Genomic DNA, 19,015 nt, shown 5'->3' with positions numbered 1-19,015 from the left:
AAGCTGTAGAAAGAATATATTAATTTATAGACCTTTTTTTGTGGAAAATATAATTCTTCATAAAAAGGGCGAAAGTCAAAATTCAGACCACTAAGGGGTCAATGTTTTTAAATAAGATATCCAGTTGGCCTCCCTCTAGTTGTAGGTAGGATCTCAACGTTACCTCCTCTCCTTGGTAGAGAAATGTGATCAATCCCTGTGTATTTGAGAGAGGAGATGGGATGGTTAGCTTCAACAAAGTGAGCTGCTACTGGATTGTCGGTGTTCTTACACCTGATGGAGCTGCGCTGTTCAGCTATGCTTTGTTTTAATTGTGTTTTAATTTGTTCTATGTAGGCTTTCCCACATGAATAGATGACTCCCTTTGTCTTTATTTTTTTTTATATAGCTTAGTTTATTAACCCTTAGTCAGCACCTCTACACTAAATCTTCTATTATTAGACAATCAAATGAAAACGTCAGTACTGGTTGTGCTTATGCCACATTAAAAGCTAATACATGTTGAAAATATTTGTCATATCACTTTTAAGGCATACAGAGATCATATGAAATTAATAGGGTTTCTATGTAATTCTATGATCACACCAGAGGAAGCTGGTGTGAGAAGCTATAGGAGGACAGGCTCATTTTAATAGCTGGAATGGAATAAAGATGGAACGGTATTGAACACATCAAACATGGAAACCATATATTTGACTCCGTTCCATGAATTCCATTCCAGCCGTTACAATGAGCCCGTCCTCCTATAGCTCCTCCCACCAGCCTCCACTGTATTACACCTAGGCTATTAATAAAATGTGTGCGCTTGGTTGTCCCTGACCTACCGGTATTTTTTAATCTACTTTCACCCGTATTGAAAACGTAAATACATTTGCACAATGAGTATTTCTCTCAAGTACAAAGTTAGTTGTTGGTTAACTAACTAGCTAATTTTAGCATAGACATGACGAGCAGTGCTTGACTTGGACCAAAATAGGCACCGGTAATAATTGTAGGTGCTGGTACTGTTTATATTTAGGTGCAGGAGAAGTTGAAAATTTGAAGTGCAGGAATTTAGCACCGGTGAGCTCCTCAAAACAAGACATGGTATCAATAACAAGATGGACCTATGATTCCCCACATGGCAGCTTCATGTCATTGTTTGCTATCTGACCATCCAGAATCATAACTACAGATGGACTTCTTCCCCATCAACGTACGTGCATAATCTTTGTGTTGTCGGCTAACCCATCTATAGTGAATGGAAAAATCTTTGTGTAAATAATTATATCTAATGGCAGCCTACTCTACCCCAGTCGGCCTTCAACTTCAGGTACTCAATGGGATTGGGCAGCAGCACTGAGCTACCCTGCAAGATATTTTCCTGGAGTAGCTCAAACTGTATGTTATGTCTCCATGAGACACCATTTTAACTGAATTTGGCTTGATTTCGCTATTTGAGTCTTCACAGAAAATAATTGGTGTCACGTAATCGATGGCTTTGTCCTTTCATATATGCCGTCATTGATCCCTACCACTTGCATGTGAAATCCTCTTATTTCCTAAATTAATTTCCTCCTTTTCTTACTAACTTTCCTTTCCTCTTTTCCTAGCTTCATTTCCTAATAGACTAGCTTCCTTTCCTTCCCTATCTCCTTTCCGAGGACCCTTTTCCTAGCTCCCTTTACTCTTTCTTTCCTAGATAGGAAAACCCCCCTATCCACATTGATGGAACAGTAGTGGAGAGGGTAGTAAGTTTTAAATTCCTCGGCGTACACATCACAGACAAACTGAATTAGTCCACCCACACAGACAGCGTCGTGAAGAAGGCGCAGCAGCGCCTCTTCAACCTCAGGAGGCTGAAGAAATTCGGCTTGTCCCCAAAAGCACTCACAAACTTCTACAGATGCACAATCGAGAGCATCCTGTCTGGCTGTATCACCGCCTGGTACGGCAGCTGCTCCGCCCACAACCGTAAGGCTCTCCAGAGGGTAGTGAGGTCTGCACAACGCATCACCGGGGCAAACTACCTGCCCTCCAGGACACCTACACCACCCGATGTCACAGGAAGGCCATAAAGATCATCAAGGATAACAACCACCCGAGCCACTGCCTGTTCACCCCGCTATCATCCAGAAGGCGAGGTCAGTACAGGTGCATCAAAGCTGGGACCGAGAGACTGAAAAACAGCTTCTATCTCAAGGCCATTAGACTGTTAAACAGCCACCACTAACATTGAGTGGCTGCTGCCAACACACTGACTCAACTCCAGCCACTTTAATAATGGGAAATGATGTAATATATATCACTAGCCACTTTAAACAATGCTACCTAATATAATGTTTACATACCCTACATTATTCATCTCATATGTATATGTATATACTGTACTCTATCATCTAGTGCATCTGTATGTAATACATGTATCACTAGCCACTTTAACTATGCCACTTTGTTTACATACTCATCTCATATGTATATACTGCACTCAATACCATCTACTGTATCTTGCCTATGCCGCTCTGTACCATCACTCATTCATATATCTTTATGTACATATTGTTTATCCCCGTATACTTGTGTTTATAGGGTAGTAGTTTTGGAATTGTTAGCTAGATTACTTGTTGGTTATTACTGCATTGTCGGAACTAGAAGCACAAGCATTTCGCTACACTCGCATTAACATCTGCTAACCATGTGTATGTGACATAAAATTTGATTTGATTTCCTTCTTTCCTTACCTCTTCCTAGCTCCATTTCTGTTCTGCCTTTCCTAGCTTCCTTTCCTATTTCCCTTGCTACCTTTCCTTCCCTACCTCCCTTTCCTCTTTCCCTAATTCATGTGTGTTGTAGGGATTAACCACGGCCAGTAGATGGCGATAGGGTTGGTTTTAGTGACGGGCTACTTTTAGTCACAGGCTGCTCAGCTGGATACTATTGCATTGTTGGAAAAGGAACCGCAAGTAATGGTGCTTTCAAGACAACTGGGAACTCGAAAAATCATGACGCCGGTGATCTTCAGGTCAGAAAGCCGGAGCTCTAGAAAGAGGCCTGAGTTCCAGACTTGGAATTCTGATTTGGATGACTGTTCAAAATCACTTTTCCCAGTTGGAACTCGTTTTTTCAGCGTTCACAGTTGTCTTGATTGCACTGAAGTCGGAGATTTCCGAGGTCCGAGTACCCGTTTGTATTTAACGAGGCATAATCATTTCACTGTTACACCTGTTGTCTACTAAGCATGTGACAAATACAATGTTATGTTATTAGATTTATTGGAATGTTCTAGAAACGTTAAATTTGTATTAGCCGAGTCATGGCGTCATTGGTGGTGCCAAGTTCCCAGACGCACTAAAGTCTGAGATTTTCTGAGTTCCCCGTTGTTTTGAACACGCTATCAGTCGCAATACCATACAGAGGAGGAATGACGGGCAAAAGAGAGGCAGAGGAGTTTTAAGAGAGAGAGGGATGAAGTGGGTGAGCTTGAGTCGATTAAGGGAGATGGTTTGTTTAAAAAAGAATGGTAGAATGTGTAAGCAGTGTGAGTTGAAGACAAGGAGAAATTTAAGTGAATGAGGGTGAAGTATTGGAGGTGGTAGGTGTGAAGTTCTCAGAAGCCGAGGGTTGCACTGAGGGTCCAGATAAAGATGAGTCTATGACAGTAGGAGGGAAGTTTTTTTGAAAAAGTGATCCATTTTTGGCTGATCCATTTGTGGTTTCAGAGTGGTTGTAACATATTTGGATGCTGTGGAATTGGTGAGGGTAACCAGAAGTGGTCTTGTGATAATTGTTTGTGTTTCTGCTGGTCAGAGGGAGCAGGTGCTCCATGTTAAATTAATGGGGGCAAGAGATGTGACTTGTTTTGCTCTAAAGAAAAGGCCAACATTGAATGGAGTGATTACTGGGGCAGCAGTAAATGTGAAAGCTGACCAACTAAAGGGAAAGATTGATTCCTGGAGTTTGTGATGCTTGTAGTTTGGTGTGACGCAGACAAGGTGGGGTGAGTGGTGAAACAGAGTCATGTTTAAAGTTAGTGAGGGAAATATAAGTCTCCAGCCTCAGCGATTTTTGCAATTCGTTTCAGTCACTGGCAGCAGAGAACTGGAAGAAAAGGTGGCCAAAGGAGGTGCTGGCTTTGGGGATGACCAGTGAGACATACCTGCTGGAGCGCGTGCTACGGGTGGGTGTTGTTATCGTGACCAGTGAGCTGAGGTAAGGCGGAGCTTTACCTAGCATAGACTTATAGATGACCTGGAGCCAGGAGGTCTGGCGACGAATATGTAGCGAGTGGTGGTGGGTGGTATAAGGGGCTTTGGTAATAAAACGGATGGCACTGTGTTAGACTGCATACAGTTTGCTGAGTAGAGTATTGGAAGCTATTTTGTAGATGACATTGCCAAAGTCGAGGATCGGTAGGAGAGTCAGTTTTACTAGGGTATGTTTGGCGGCGCGAGTGAAGGAGGCTTTGTTGCGAAATAGAAAGCCGATTCTAGATTTGATTTTACATTGGTGATGTTTGATATTAGTCGGGAAGGAGAGTTTACAGTCTAACCAGACACCTAGGTATTTGTAGTTGTCCACATATTCTAGGTCAGAACCGCCCAGAGTAGTGATGCTGGGCGGGCGGGCAGCGAACGGTTGAAAAGCATGAATTTGATTTTACTAGCGTTTAAGAGCAGTTGGAGGCCACGGAAGGAGTGTGGTATACAGTGCCTTCCACTAATATTGGCACCCTTGGTAAATAATGAATAAAACGGCCGGTGAAAAAAATGTATATTTATCCTCTTGGTATTATATATATTATATATATTCACAAAACTCTAACCTTTAATTAAAGTCAAATATTTTAAAGGAGAAAAAAAAATCTTATCATAAAACAAATATTTTTCTCAAATATACGTGTGCCGCAATTATTGGCACCCCTTCATTCAATACTTTGTACAACCTCCCTTTGCCAAGATAACAGCTATGAGTCTTCTCCTATAATGCATAATGAGGTTGGAGAACACATGGCAAGGGATCTGAGACCATTCCTCCATACAGAATCTCTCCAGATCCTTCAGATTCTGAGGTCCACGCTTGTGGACTGTCCTCTTCAGCTCATCCAACAAGTTCTCTATTTAGGTCAGGAGACTGGGACGGCCATGGCAAAACCTTGATTCTGTGATCAGTAAACCATTTTTGTGTTGAGTTTGAGGTGTGCTTTGGTTCATTGTCCTGCTGGAAGATTTAAGTTTTAAGATTCCTTCTAGAAGCAGTCAGGTTTTGATTTAATATCAGCTGGTACTTAATTGAGTCCATGATATTTTAATTTTTTAATTTCACCTTTATTTAACCAGGTAGGCTAGTTGAGAACAATTTCTCATTTGCAACTGCGACCTGGCCAAGATAAAGCATAGCAGTGTGAACAGACAACACAGAGTTACACATGGAGTAAACAATTAACAAGTCAATAACACAGTAGAAAAAAAAGAGGATACTATGTATCCTAACAAGTTGTCCAGGGCCAAGAAGAACAGCCCCACAATATCAAAGATCCATCACCATACTTCACAGTGGGGATGAGGTACTTTCCTGTATGGCTATCTTTCTGTCTATGCCAAACCCACCTCTGGTGTTTATTAAAAAAATAAGCTATATTTTGGTCTCATCTGACCATGGAACCCGGTCCCATTGAAAGATCCAGTAATGTTTGGCAAACTGTAGGCACTTGAGTTTGTGGTTTGATGACAGCAAAGGCTTTTTATGGAAACCCTCCTAAACAACTTGTGGTTATGTAGGTGGCAGTAGTTAATAGTTTTGGAGACTTTCTGACCCCAAGACCCAACTGACATCTGCAATTCTCCAGCTGTGATCCTTGGAGATTTTTTTGTCCACTCGAACTATTCTGTGTCACCTCAAGTTTATACCCCAGTGAAACACCAAGTCATGGCTTACCACTTAAGCGTTCCTAATCACTCAGGTGAACTTAAAATCGTAAAATATGAATGGGAATATAGTTCAGTTAGATTCTACTCATAAGAATTTCTCGGGGTGCCAGTAATTGTGGCAGACATGTTTTGGAGAGAAATATTTATTTCACATGTATTTTTTTCAATCATTTTACTTCAATTGATTTTTGTGAATATTTTTGAATGAAATACCAAGAGGATTTTTCACAGCCCATTTTGCTCATGTTTACCATGGGTGCCAATATTAGTGGAGGGCACTGTAGATCTCTACCAGCACAGAGGGATTAATCAACAAGTGATATATGTTCCAGCAAGATTGGATTTTTGGCATTTATAGCAATGGTTATCAACTGTACTGCAGGGATGGAACATAAGTCGCAGAAATAAAGGTTGTGGTGGCAGCTGCAGGGAGGTATTTTGTGTGTGCAAGATTTGATGTCAGAGTTACAGGGTGTGTTAAGTGGTGGTGTCCCATTCCCTAAAACAGGGAAGACAGGAGCAACTTTTAGTGTTCCTGAGTTTAAGATGGCAGTGACGAAAAGAGCAACGGATGATTTATCTGTTTACACAAGGGAGTTGTTGGCCATACTATTGGCTGCAGAGTGGGTGGAGGAGGTGAGGCTAGACAGGGTAGTCATCTGCCCTGACACCTGTGCAGCACTGATGAGCTTAAATGCATGTATGTCTTAGAGCAGACAGGATGTATTGTATGAGGTTTTGCAGTGTTTGTATAGGGTGAAACAGATGGCGGTATTTGTGACGTTCCTCTGGGTACCAGCTCATGTGGGAGTAGAGGGGAATGAGGAAGTGGATATTATTGCCAAGCAGACGTCCTAATGTTGAGATGGAATTATCAATCAGTAAAGCAGAAGTCAAGGGATTAATAAGAACAGTGGTTAAAAATGAGTGGCAAGAGTTGTGGAACAGTGATAGTAAGGGAAGACACCTGTATAAGATCCAGGAGAGGGTGGGGGCAGGGAGGTCTACAGGCTGAGACTGGCACACACAGGGCTAAATAGTACATTGAAAGTGGTGGGGAAACATCGACTGGGAGGTGTGATCATATTCAGGAGGAGATGGAGACAGTGGAACATCGTTCTATTTCAGTGCCAGGAATATGTGAGAGAAAGGGAGCAATTGTTATTAGATTTGAGGAGTAATGGGGTTGAAGAGCCAGGATTAAATGAACTGCTGAAGACCTTTTCATGGGATGTAGTATTTAATTATGTCATTCGTTTCCTTAGGTATTCCTCTGGTCCACACTCCAGTCCAGTTGGTGGCGGTAATGCACCTTAAAGTTGGTTGCCAACCGAGGTATAAAATCCACAGAAAAAGAAGATACACAGTCCGCGATTCATAGAAACGGTGGCTTTGCAGTGTATGGATATAGCACATTTTTGTACAGCCCATTGAAACGAAATCCCCATAAAGACAGTATTGTAAATTAATTTTGTATCCCCAAGGAGAAAGCTACCACATCTACAACAAGACATGTAAGTTTGATGAATTGCGAGCTTCTGTAAAATGTAGTCCGCAAGAGCACGTTAGCGCCACTAGCTAGCTAACGTCGTTGGTTTCTTTTAAGGTTATGTTAAGTTAGCTACCTAGCATACCAACATGCTTTTACGAAAGGCGGGAGGGACGCCCAGCGACGATGGGCCTTGTTAGGCATCTGTTGGCTACCAAGCTAGCTCATGCAAGTCATTGAATATAATCATGCGAATGTCGGTCAGTTGATTTGCTAACTAGCTAGCTAGTAACGTTAGAAGATAAATGTTTATAAAAAAAAAGCTAGTAACTAACGGCAAGGATTGAACTAGCTACTAACGTTAACCAGATTTAGAAACTGCTAAACCAAACTGAATATAACGAGGTTTCCTTCTATGCTCACATTGTTCAGCCATGGGTTAAATTCCCCTGCTAGCCAAATAGACGCTAGTTATCTAACGTTAGTTAGCTAATGATGGAAGTTGGCTAGGTAGTGGTCAAGTGCACCGCATGGCATGTGGTGTGCATTCCACCCCCCGAGTTAACGTTAGCTATAAAATATATTTGCTAGTTACCTAACACAACTGATTAATTAACTATTATATTAGCATGTTGATCGATCCCCATGGTTGTTTCCCACATTTGAACTGAATCCAATCATGACATGTTAGTAACCTTAACACACTAGTTAGCGAAGTGCTCTGGTTATAAGAACTTTTATTCTAATGATGACTGACAGTTTAAATTAACAAAATGTTTACATACATACTATGCACATAAATAATGTCCAGTTAATCTCAACAAAATGAAAGGTTGGTCATTCTACTGCCGGCTGCTAACTAAGGAAGCCAAGAGCGATGGCTAACTAGCCAATGATACATAATGCTCATTAATGGATGTCCTAAAGTAGTGAAGTGCATTTAACATCAATTGTCAGTATGGTAAGATAAATGTGATTAATCTTAGGCGGTGAGGGCAAAAGTCGTCTTAAAGCTCTGGTTTAGCCCATGTCATTGACAGCCTACAATGCTTACTTTTGACTTTGAACAGGAATATGGAAGGAATGTGTAACTTTAGCTATCTAGATCACTATTTAGTCAGTCAGGCCTGCCTTAATCAAATCTTGATCATTCATTGGTGCATTGGGGCTATTTTTCACTACAGCATCACATGAGAACACTAAAGCAGGAATTAGCTCATTTCAAAAACATTTATTGTTTTTACATCAGTTGAGTTTGCACGTTTCAAGTCAATGTCTCTATCTCTGACCTCAACAATGCAGTAATAAATAACAATATAATACTAAAAATAAAAGGGTAGAACAAAAACAAGATGTAAAAACACGATAAAGTAAGCAAGCATACTATATACAGGGTCAGTTCCAGTACCATATTTACAATGTGCAGGGATGTTTTTTTATTAGCCTGTTATTTTATTTCACTTAGTCCAGCATGTTGGAGCTTGAAGCCTAAGATTGTCACTGTATCCTATAATTGCACCTGTACATGTGACTATTAAACACTTTGAATCTGAGAGGTAGATATGTATAGGGGTAGGTGAGTAGGCATCACAATATATGATAAACAGAGAAGCAGCAGTGTATATGATTGTGTGTAGAGTCAGTATAAATGTGCATGATCAAATTATGGGGGGTGTTGGAGTGCCTAGTGTTTAGGGCCCTGTGAGTGTGCATAGAGAATAAAATACAAAGGTCAACTCAGTCTGTGTACCTATTTAGCAGTCTTTTTTTTTACATTTTATTTAACTAGGCAAGTCAGTTAAGAACAACTCCTTATTTACAATGACGGCCTAGGAAAAGTTTGTTAACTGCCTTGTTTAGGGGCAGAACAACAGATTTTTTACATTGTCAGCTCGGGGTTTTGATCTAGCAACCTTTCGGTTACTGGCCCAGCCTTCTAACCACTAGGCTCCCTGCCGCCGCATGGGGATAGAAGCTGGTCAGACTTGATGCACCAGTACCGCTTGCTGTGCGGAAGAAGATACGTCTATGGCTTGGGATTTTAACTTTTTTCCCTGGGCCTTTCACACTGCCTGATATACAGGTCCTGGATGTCAGGGAGCACGGCCCCAGTGATGTAATGGGCTGTCCGCACCATCTGTAGCGCCATGTGATGGAGAGCAATGCTATTGCTGTTTGTAACATCTTTTGTGCTGCTACCATGTTGTTGCTACCATGCTGTGTTGTGTGTTGCTGCCTTGCCTTAAGTCTCTCTTTATGTAGTTGTGTTCTCTTGTTGTGATGTGTGTTTTGTCCTATTTTTTATTTTTTTGTCCCCCCGTCTCCGCAGGAGATCTTTTGCCTTTTGGTAGGTCGTCATTGTAAATAAGAATTTGTTCTTAACTGACTTGCCTAGTTAAAAAAAAAAAATGCCATACCAAGCAGTGATGCAGCCAGTCAAGATGCTCTCAATGGTACAGCTGTACAACTTTTTGAGGGTTCATGCCAATCTTTTTCAACCTCCTGGTGGGGAAGAGGTGCTGGCGCACCTTCACGACTGTGCATGTGTGTGGACCATTGAGTTTTTTGTAATTTGGATACAAATGAACTTGAATCTCTTGATCCGCTCCACTGCAGCCCTGTCGATGTAGATGGGTGCGTGCTCTCCCCTTTCCTGTAGTCCACGATCAGCTCCTTGGTCATACTGCCGTAGAGGGAAGAGGTTGTTGTTCTGGCCCCACATTGCCACGTCTCATCGTCGCCGGTGATCAACCCTACCACCGTCGTGCGGTTAACACACATGATGCCGTTGGAGTTGTGTGGGGCCCCACAGGGAGTACAGTAGATGACTAAACGCACACCCCTGTGGGGCCCTCGTGTTGAGGGTTAATGTGGTGGAGGTGATGTTGCCTACCCTCACCACCTGGGGCCGCTCCACCAGGAAGTCCAGGATTCAGTTGCAGAGGGAGATGCTCAATCCCAGGGTTCTAAGCTTGGAGGGGACAATGGTGTTGAATGCTGAGCTGTAGTCAATGAACTACATTCTCACATTGGTATTCCTCTTATCTAGGTGGGTGAGGGAAGTGTGGAGTGCGATTGAGGTTGTAATCGATGGATCTGTTGGGGCGGTATGCAAATTGGAGTGAGTCTAGTGTTTCGGTGATGGTGGAGTTGATGTGTGCCATAACTAGCCTCTCAAAGCACCTTATGATTACAGATGAGTGCTACAGAGTGGTAGTCATTGTGACATGATGCCTTAAAGTTCTTGGGAACAAGAATGATAGTGGTCATCTTAAAATGTGGGATTATACCCGCCAACTATTATGCGCATGCTCAGAGAATGTGCTCGGGAATACCATCGGGCCTTGTGGTATTGATCTGATTAAAGACTTTACGTATGTCGGCCTCTGAGAGCGAGATCACCCAATCTTCTGGGTCAGTGACGGCCCTCACACTCGGAAGGATGTCATGGTCAAAGCGTTCATAAAATCCATTGAGTTTGTCTGGTAGAGAGGTATCTGGGCAGATCACCGCTGGGTCTTTTGTAATTCGCAATGGATGTAGCCCCTGCCACATGCTGCGAGTGGCGGAGCCTGTGTAATATAACTCCACCTTATTCCTATATTGTCCTTTAGCTCGTTTAATGACTGCGGAGGTCATAGCGAGACTTCTTGAACTTGTTCCTGTTCTCAGCCGTAGACTCAGGGTTGTCTGCAGTAGCCCTATCCTCTAGTTTAGCACCAACCTGTGTTAATCCAGGGCTTTTGATTGGGTAAGCGGCTAACCTTAACTGTGGGGACAACATTGCAGATGTCATTCATTGAGTTTCTTCACCTGTGTTCCCAGGCATCCGGCGACTGCTAAGTGGTATGACAGGCGGGACTCCGTCTACATCGAGTTCTGCGTAGCGGACAGCAAGGATGTCAAGATCAATTTCGAGGAAGCAAAGTTTGTTTTCAGGTGAGTTATAACTTCTGTCAGTGGAGGTTTAAAGGAGACGTTTGGCTAACTGCTCTAGGCATTTGATAATTCTTCTAATTCAGTTTTAGTCACATTTATGCTGAATTTCCTTTCACCCCTCCCTTTACCAGTTGTCTTGGAGGAACTGATCAAGTCAAACATGAGAACGAAGTAGACCTTTTCGAAGGCATTGATCAAAATGTGAGTAACTTCATTGCATTGTCTTCCTGTCTTCAGGACAAGATGCAGATTACACCTGACAAGATATAACTAAGGGGACTTAGTTTTGCAGCATGAAAGTGTTCATGTATCTCTTGTACACACAGGAATCCATACACAAACGCACAGATCGGTCAGTGTTGTGCTGTTTAAGAAAAGCTGAACCTGGGAAAGCGTGGCCTAGGCTAACGAAAGAGAAGGCTAAGGTTAGTGATGGTGTATAATATTTTTCCCATAATATATACACTAAATGGCCAAAAGTATCTTGACACCCTTTCAAATTAGCGGATTTGGCTATTTCAGCCACACCCGTTGCTGGCGGATGTATACAATTGAGTACACCGCCATCCGATCTCCGTAGACAAACATTGGCAGTAGAATGGCCAGTGCTGAAGAGCTCAGTGACTTTCAACATGGCACCGTCATGGAATGCCACCTTTCCAGCAAGTCAGTTGTTCAGATGTCTTCCCTGCTAGAGCTGCCCCAGTCAACTTGAACTGCTATTTTTGTGAAGTGGAAATGTCAAGGAAGTTTTAGGCAACAAGCTCGGAGAACAGGACTGGCGAGTGCTGAAGCATGTAAAATAATTCTGTTGTAATACTCACTACAGAGTTCCAGGAGAACTGCTCCCTGACAGGGATGGAAACAAATTTGTGCACAAAATTTGAGAGTAATAAGCATATTGAACATTTCATGACGCTCCCAACAGTTCTTGTGCTGATGTTGCTTTTCATTAAGGCCATTCTACTGCCAATATTTTATGGAGATTGCATGGATGTGTGCTTGATTTCATACACCTGTCAGGAATGGGTGTGGCTGAAATAGCCAAATCCATTCATTTGAAGGGGTGTCTACATACTTTCGTATGCAGTTATATTAGTTATCTATATATTTAACTAATATCTATATATATATTTTTTTTTTAGATAATTTAAATGCACATTTTCTGTATTTGGTGCATAATTGATTTTGGAACACTGAACTCTAAATGCATGTAAGGAGCCTGGAAGATGACATCCTCCAAACGAGCATCTGCAATGCCTTTTTGTCATGTAAGATATTCCTCAACAGTTAACTTGGCTCAGCGTCGACTTTAACAACTGGAAGGACTGGGAGGGCGACTCAGACGAGGAACTAGGCAACTTCGATAATTTCCCAGAGGGGGGAGACGGGGATATGGCATTCAACACACAAGAAGCGATGGCTAAAGTAAGGGCCCTAGGGCAAACTGAACTTGCACTTGAATGCTGTATGAAAGGTTGGGCAAAGATTGTACAAGTAATATATGCCAACATGATGATATTTGTCTCCGGCTGTTCTGTGTGATTCTGATTGCAGATGATGAACAACATGGGAGGGGAAGACTGCTTACCTGATCTAGATGATGTTGATGATGTAAGAGTTTTTCTGTGGAGTTCCTTCTTTCCCTCAGTATCACTTGGCTTAATACAAAAACATGTCTCACTCTAGTCGTGTCCCTCTTGTGTATGGGTTTGCTAATGAATGATCAGTGTCTCTTCAGAATGTGTGGGACACTATGCACTTGCAAAACCTTAATTGCAATGGTCATATTCCGCTTGATTGCATGCTCTTTTTCTATTCCTGTTTAGGACGAGTCTGCAGATAGTGACGATGAAAGTAAGCAAAATGTTTTCTGACCAGATACTGAGCTTTCGAATGAAATTTTATACCCCGACATCCCTTAACCCTGAAAATGTAATGATGCAAAATGTGCCATGAGAAGTGTGTTTTTTACCATGGGGCCATTTGTTTACTTTACATTATTTTTAACTGTTGGTTTTATTTTCAGAAATGCCTGATTTGGAATAAAAAGGCCTCAAAATCCAGGAAGTCGGGATGGAAGGCAGGAGGAATCATCAAGACTATCTTGAAATAGAAGGCAGTGGGTAAAAACACTGTACATGAGTCAGTAGCCATATTTAAATCCAGAGCTCTTTTCCAATCAGTCCACTGAAGGTTAATATCTATAGTGTTGTACGGCGCAGCAGTCTCCACTTCCATTTGCAATGCTGCACTCTTGGCATATCCTGTTTTACTATTAATTGTTACAAGTAAGCATTCATGATTTGTTCTGAAGTACTGTATAGTAATCATCCTCAACCTAGAAAACAATACATGTGAAGACATTTATGAGCAGTTGACTAATGTTATGAAGTGTAATTAAACGGACAAATGTTTTACACCCCCTGCCTCATGGATGTGTGTTTGAAGTTAGTTGATCAGGTTACAATTTCTGTTTGGTTCCCTCTTGTGAGCCGCCTCCTGTGGATAGTGATCAGAGAAACAGTTAAAAGTTTCAGTACCGTAGCCTTTAAACTTACATGTTTCCCCTTTCCTCCTCATCTGTTAAATCGCTAAAACAGTCTATCAATGTTCATAAGATTTGAATGTTCTGGAATTCTGTCTTAATGTTGTTCTCGGATATACATTTTATGGTACCAGTTTTATTTTTTACTAATTCCATATTGATATTTTCTAACAGCAGATCACATGAAGGCAAAATGAAAGGAGGCTTGAAGCTCGGTTTGGCAAACATGTTTTTTTTGTGTTTTTTTACCTTCAAGAATCTTTCCATCTGTTTAGAGTTGTGGCAGAGTACATTACAATACTCCTGGGTCTTGTGTGGTGATGGGGGTTATGACATGGTAAACCTGTGTAATGACCAAATTAAACTTGCACTGTCAAGAAAATATGAGGTAACTGTGTAGTTATTGGTGTGTATGTCAAACCTGTAAAGGTATCACAGGCTTATGCACTTCAAATGATGTTGAGTTACACTGGAAAATATATATTTTTGTCTCCATTGTTCTAAGAAACTAAGACTCGTGTTTCCCATGGTGCAAGTGTTTGAAGACGGGCTATGCATGTTTCATGTCAACTAAGTTTTTGAAAAGACACTGCTTTCAGTGGTGTGACTTTACATACATTGGAAATGGGAGGACATGGCTACTGTACTTCATTAATCACTGTTTACCAAAACAAATGACCAAGAATACTGCATAGAGGTGTGTTTCTCAACCATCAGACATCTGATCAGCTTCTCACTAGGTAAATATCCTAGAAATAATTCTGCTCCATGTTTGCTTTCATTTAGATTTGGGTATGTCATTTTAGGAGAGAATTTTAAAAAGGGGGTGGATCCTTTATCACTCACCCACCCCTTCCCTAAAATGAATGCTCTGCGCCCCAGCACCAGAGGGGGTTGTACATACACTAGCGCTTGCGTGGGGGCTAGTTCCCTTTACTTTTATTTATAGGCTACAGAACCTGGTCTAATCAACGTTTGAGTATATATTGTACCGTTGGTTATCAAAATAGGTTCTTTCAAGTATGAAAAGTTGGAAATGTTCTTGTGAAATAGAGAGAATGACATCACTGACCCACCACCTTCTACCATAGGACATAGGGAAGGCTAAAATATGGCCAACAAACTGTACAAAAACATTCAATGTCAATGTAGTTAATGTAAAATCATATGCCTAATTGATTACAATAACTTGAGCAGGGCCATATAATAGTATACTGTGGGAGAAGTGGTTTCTGTCACTATAATGGAATATTGTTAAAGTCGTACATGGCACAACACAATTTCATTTGGCTGGCAATTTTTTATGTTTATGAATTAAACGTCACCCTCCCAAATCCGCGCTGTCTCAGCATCACTTTCTGTAGCAGCATTCTGACCAGACACCTTTTGCGCTCTAATGATTCCAAGAGGCGGCAGGGTAGCCTAGTGGTTAGAGCGTTGGACTAGTAACCGGAAGGTTGCAAGTTCAAATCCCTGAGCTGACAAGGTACAAATCTGTCATTCTGCCCCTGAACAGGCAGTTAACCCACAGTTCCTAGGCCGTCATTGAACATAATAATTTGTTCTTAACTGACTTGCCTAGTTAAATAAAGGAAAAATAAAAAGAGACATCCCATTGGGTCCTTGAGCCGGCCTTTGTCTTCGGTATTGAATGAGAATAATTAAATAGTTGTGCCTTGAAAGATGTGTAAAACGATTAGGAACTGCGAGACAATAGGGGGTTGCGCGTTGAAAGAGCATAAACATAAAATCCAGATGGAGCTGAATGATTAGTCGATTAATCAGGCTGTAATACACAAATAATTGGTATGTACAGCCTGAAACTGTCAGCAAAATCGTGTAAATGTTCCTTACAAGCCAGATTGTTCAATAAAATTACAACTCTACCTGTTGTCTATGTGGTCTGCTCTTCAGCTGCTTGAAATTTGAGACAATATTTACGGTAAAGTATTGTAAGATACATTTACATGATTTTGCAGTCATTTCCCCTATTCATCTGTAATTACACTAACATGCATACCTATTTTGAAATTACATGGTATACCTAGATTTTTGTGTGTAGTCTAAAAGTACAGGTAGGCCCTACATCCAATTATTTACAGTGCATTTGGAAAGTATTCAGACACCTTCACTTTTTCCATATTTTACATTACAGCCTTATTCTGAAGTTGATTAAATTGTTTTTTCCCCCATCAATCTACAATACCCCATAATGACAAAGCAGAAACAGGTTTTTTGAAATGTTTGCTTTTTTACAAAAAAATAAAGAACTGAAATATCACAATTACATAAGTATTCAGACCCTTTACTCAGTACTTTGTTGAAGAACCTTTGGTAGTGATTACAGCATCGAGTTTAATTGGTTAGGATGTTACAAGCTTGGCACACCTGTATTTGGGGAGTTTCTCCCATTCTTCTCTGCAGATCCTCTCAAGCTCTGTCAGGTTGGATGGGGAGCTTCGCTGCATAGTTATTTTCAAGTCTGGACTCTGGCTGGGCTACTCAAGGACATTCAGGGACTTGTCCCGAAGCCACTCATGCATTGTCTTGGCTGTGTGCTTAGGGTTGTTGTCCTGTTGGAAGGTGAACCTTCTCCTCAGTCTAAATGTTTTAAATTTTAGATTCTTCAAAGTAGCCACCCTTGCACACTCTTGGCATTTCCTCAACCAGCTTCATGAGGTAGTCACCTGGAATGCATTTCAATTAACGTGTGCCTTGTTAAAAGTACATTTGTGGAATTTCTTTCCATCTTTATGCGTTTCACCCAACCTGTTGTGTTGTGACAAGGTAAGGGTGGTATACAGAAGATAGCCCTATTTGGTAAAAGACCAAAGTCCCTATTATGGCAAGAACAGCTCAAATAAGCAAAGAGAAACAACAGTCGATCATTACTTTAAGTCATGAAGGTCAGTCAATCCAGAATATTTCAAGAACTTAGAAAGTTTCTTCAAGTGCAGTCGCAAAAACCATGAAGCGCTATGATGAAACTGGCTCTCATGAGCACTGCCACAGGAAAAGAACACCCTGAGTTAACTCTGCCGCAGAGGATAAATTCATTAGAGTTAACTGTACCTCAGATTACAGCCCAAATAAATGCTTCACACAGTTCAAGTAACAGACACATCTCAACCTCAACTGTTCAGAGGAGACTGTGAATCAGACCTTCATGGTCAAATTGCTTTTTGGACACCAAAAAGAAGAAGAGACTTGCTTGGGCCAAGAAACACGAGCAATGGACATTAGACTGGTGGAAATCTGTCCTTTTGTCTTATGAGTCCAAATTAGATTTTTTATGGTTCCAATCGCTGTGTCTTTGTTAGACAGAGTAGATGAATGGATGATCTCTGCATGTGGGTTCCCACTGTGAAGCATGGAGGAGGAGGTGTGATGGTGTGGGGGTGCTTTGCTGGTGACACTGTGATTTATTTAGAATTCAAAGCACACATAATCAGCATGTGTATCACAGCATTCTGCAGCGATACGCCATCCCATCTGGTTTGCGCTTAGTGGGACTATCATTTGTTTTTCAACAAGACAATGACCCAACACACCTCCAGGCTGTGTAAGGGCTATTTGACCAAAAAGGAGAGTGATGGAGTGCTGCATCAGATGACCTGGCCTCCACAATCACCTGACCTCAACCCAATTGAGATAGTTTGGCATGAGTTGGACCACAGAGTGAAGAAAAAGCAGCCAGCAAGTGCTCAGCTTATGTAGGAACTCCTTCAACTGTTGGAAAAGCATTCCAGGTGAAACTGGTTGAGAGAATGCCAAGAGTGCAAAGCTGTCATCAAGGCAAATTGTGGCTACTTTGAAGAATAAAGTATAAAAGATTAAAGTATAAAAGTATAAAATATATTTGTGTTACACTTTTTTGGTTACTACATGATTCCACGTGTGCTATTTTAAAGTTTGATGTCTTCCCTATTGTTCTACAATGTAGAAAATTGTAAAAAAAAAAAAAAAAATGTAGTGTAGTGTCCAAACTTTGGACTGGTAATGTAGAATTTTGTCCTGTATAATTTGATTAATTCTTATGGAAGACTGCTCCAACTGGAGAGTGCCAATATGGCTGACCGGTGGCTACAAAGTTTTTTGATGGCCAATTCAACCACACCAGCCACTGCCTGCTCACCATGCTATCATCCAGAAGGCGAGGTCAGAACAGCTGCATCAATCTGGGACCGAGAGACTGAAAAACAGCTTCTATCTCAATGCCATCAGACTGTTAAATAGCAATCCCTAGCACATTCAGAGGCTGCTGCCCTATATACATAGACTTGAAATCACTGGACACTTTAATAATGGAACACTAGTCACTTTAATAATGTTTACATCATTTGCATTACCCATCTTATATGTTTTTACTGTATTCTATTCTACTGTATTTTAGTCTATGCCGCTCCGACATTGCTCATCCAAATATTTATATATTCTTAATTCCGTTCCTTTACTTTAGATGTGTGTGAATTGCTGTGAAATTGTTAGATATTACTTGTAAGATATTGCTACACTGTTGGAGTTAGAAACACAAGCATTTCGCTACACCCACAATAACATCTGCTAAACCTGTATGTGAGCAATACAATTTGAGTTGATTTACATCGTATCAGCAATCTAGGTTTTGTATCGTTGCCTACTTCAGATGACAATTCTCCTAATATGGACTGTTCCGGTGCTAGGACCCAGAGCTCTCCTGGCTGCCCGCAGTGTGTAAACTCCAGAGACGGAAGAGGAAGCGAGACAACCCACTCGCTGTTTTATTTTATTTTTTTGTCAAATGACAGTCAATGAACTAAGTGGACCAATTCAATTAAATTCAATTCAAGGGCTTTGGGAAACATGTGTTAACATTGCCAAAGCAAGTGAGGTAGACAACATACAAAGTGAATATATAAAGTGAAAAACAACCAAAATTAACAGTAAAAATTACACATACAGAAGTTTCAAAACAGTAAAGACATTACCAATGTCATATTATATATATATATACAGTGTTTTAACAATGTACAAATGGTTAAAGGACACAAGATAAAATAAATAAGCATAAATATGGGTTGTATTTACAATGGTGTTTGTTCTTCACTGGTTGCCCTTTTCTCGTGGCAACAGGTCACAAATCTTGCTGCTGTG

The 19,015-nt window shown here is 41.1% G+C and overlaps 1 protein-coding gene across 1 annotated transcript; it reads left to right on the top strand.

Moving 5' to 3' along the window:
- The first annotated feature begins 7,281 nt into the window (after positions 1-7,281).
- LOC115102138 (prostaglandin E synthase 3-like) lies at positions 7,282-13,756 on the top strand. Its single transcript, XM_029621749.2, has 8 exons — positions 7,282-7,420; positions 11,221-11,334; positions 11,466-11,535; positions 11,661-11,759; positions 12,625-12,762; positions 12,892-12,948; positions 13,164-13,191; positions 13,364-13,756. Coding segments are annotated over exons 1-8 (528 nt in total). The 5' UTR covers positions 7,282-7,418; the 3' UTR covers positions 13,384-13,756.
- The last annotated feature ends 5,259 nt before the right edge of the window (positions 13,757-19,015 follow it).

The sequence above is a fragment of the Oncorhynchus nerka genome, linkage group LG20 (genome assembly GCF_034236695.1).
Source record: "Oncorhynchus nerka isolate Pitt River linkage group LG20, Oner_Uvic_2.0, whole genome shotgun sequence".
Classification (NCBI taxonomy): domain Eukaryota; kingdom Metazoa; phylum Chordata; class Actinopteri; order Salmoniformes; family Salmonidae; genus Oncorhynchus; species Oncorhynchus nerka.
Note: the sequence above shows the minus strand (reverse complement) of the source record. Positions and strands in the feature narration are given on the sequence as shown.

Coding starts and splice junctions, on each gene's coding strand:
- LOC115102138 (XM_029621749.2), top strand. Junction 11,760..12,624: donor TAACGAAAGAGAAGGCTAAG/GTTAGTGATGGT, acceptor ATTCCTCAACAG/TTAACTTGGCTCAGCGTCGA. Junction 12,763..12,891: donor CACAAGAAGCGATGGCTAAA/GTAAGGGCCCTA, acceptor TTCTGATTGCAG/ATGATGAACAACATGGGAGG.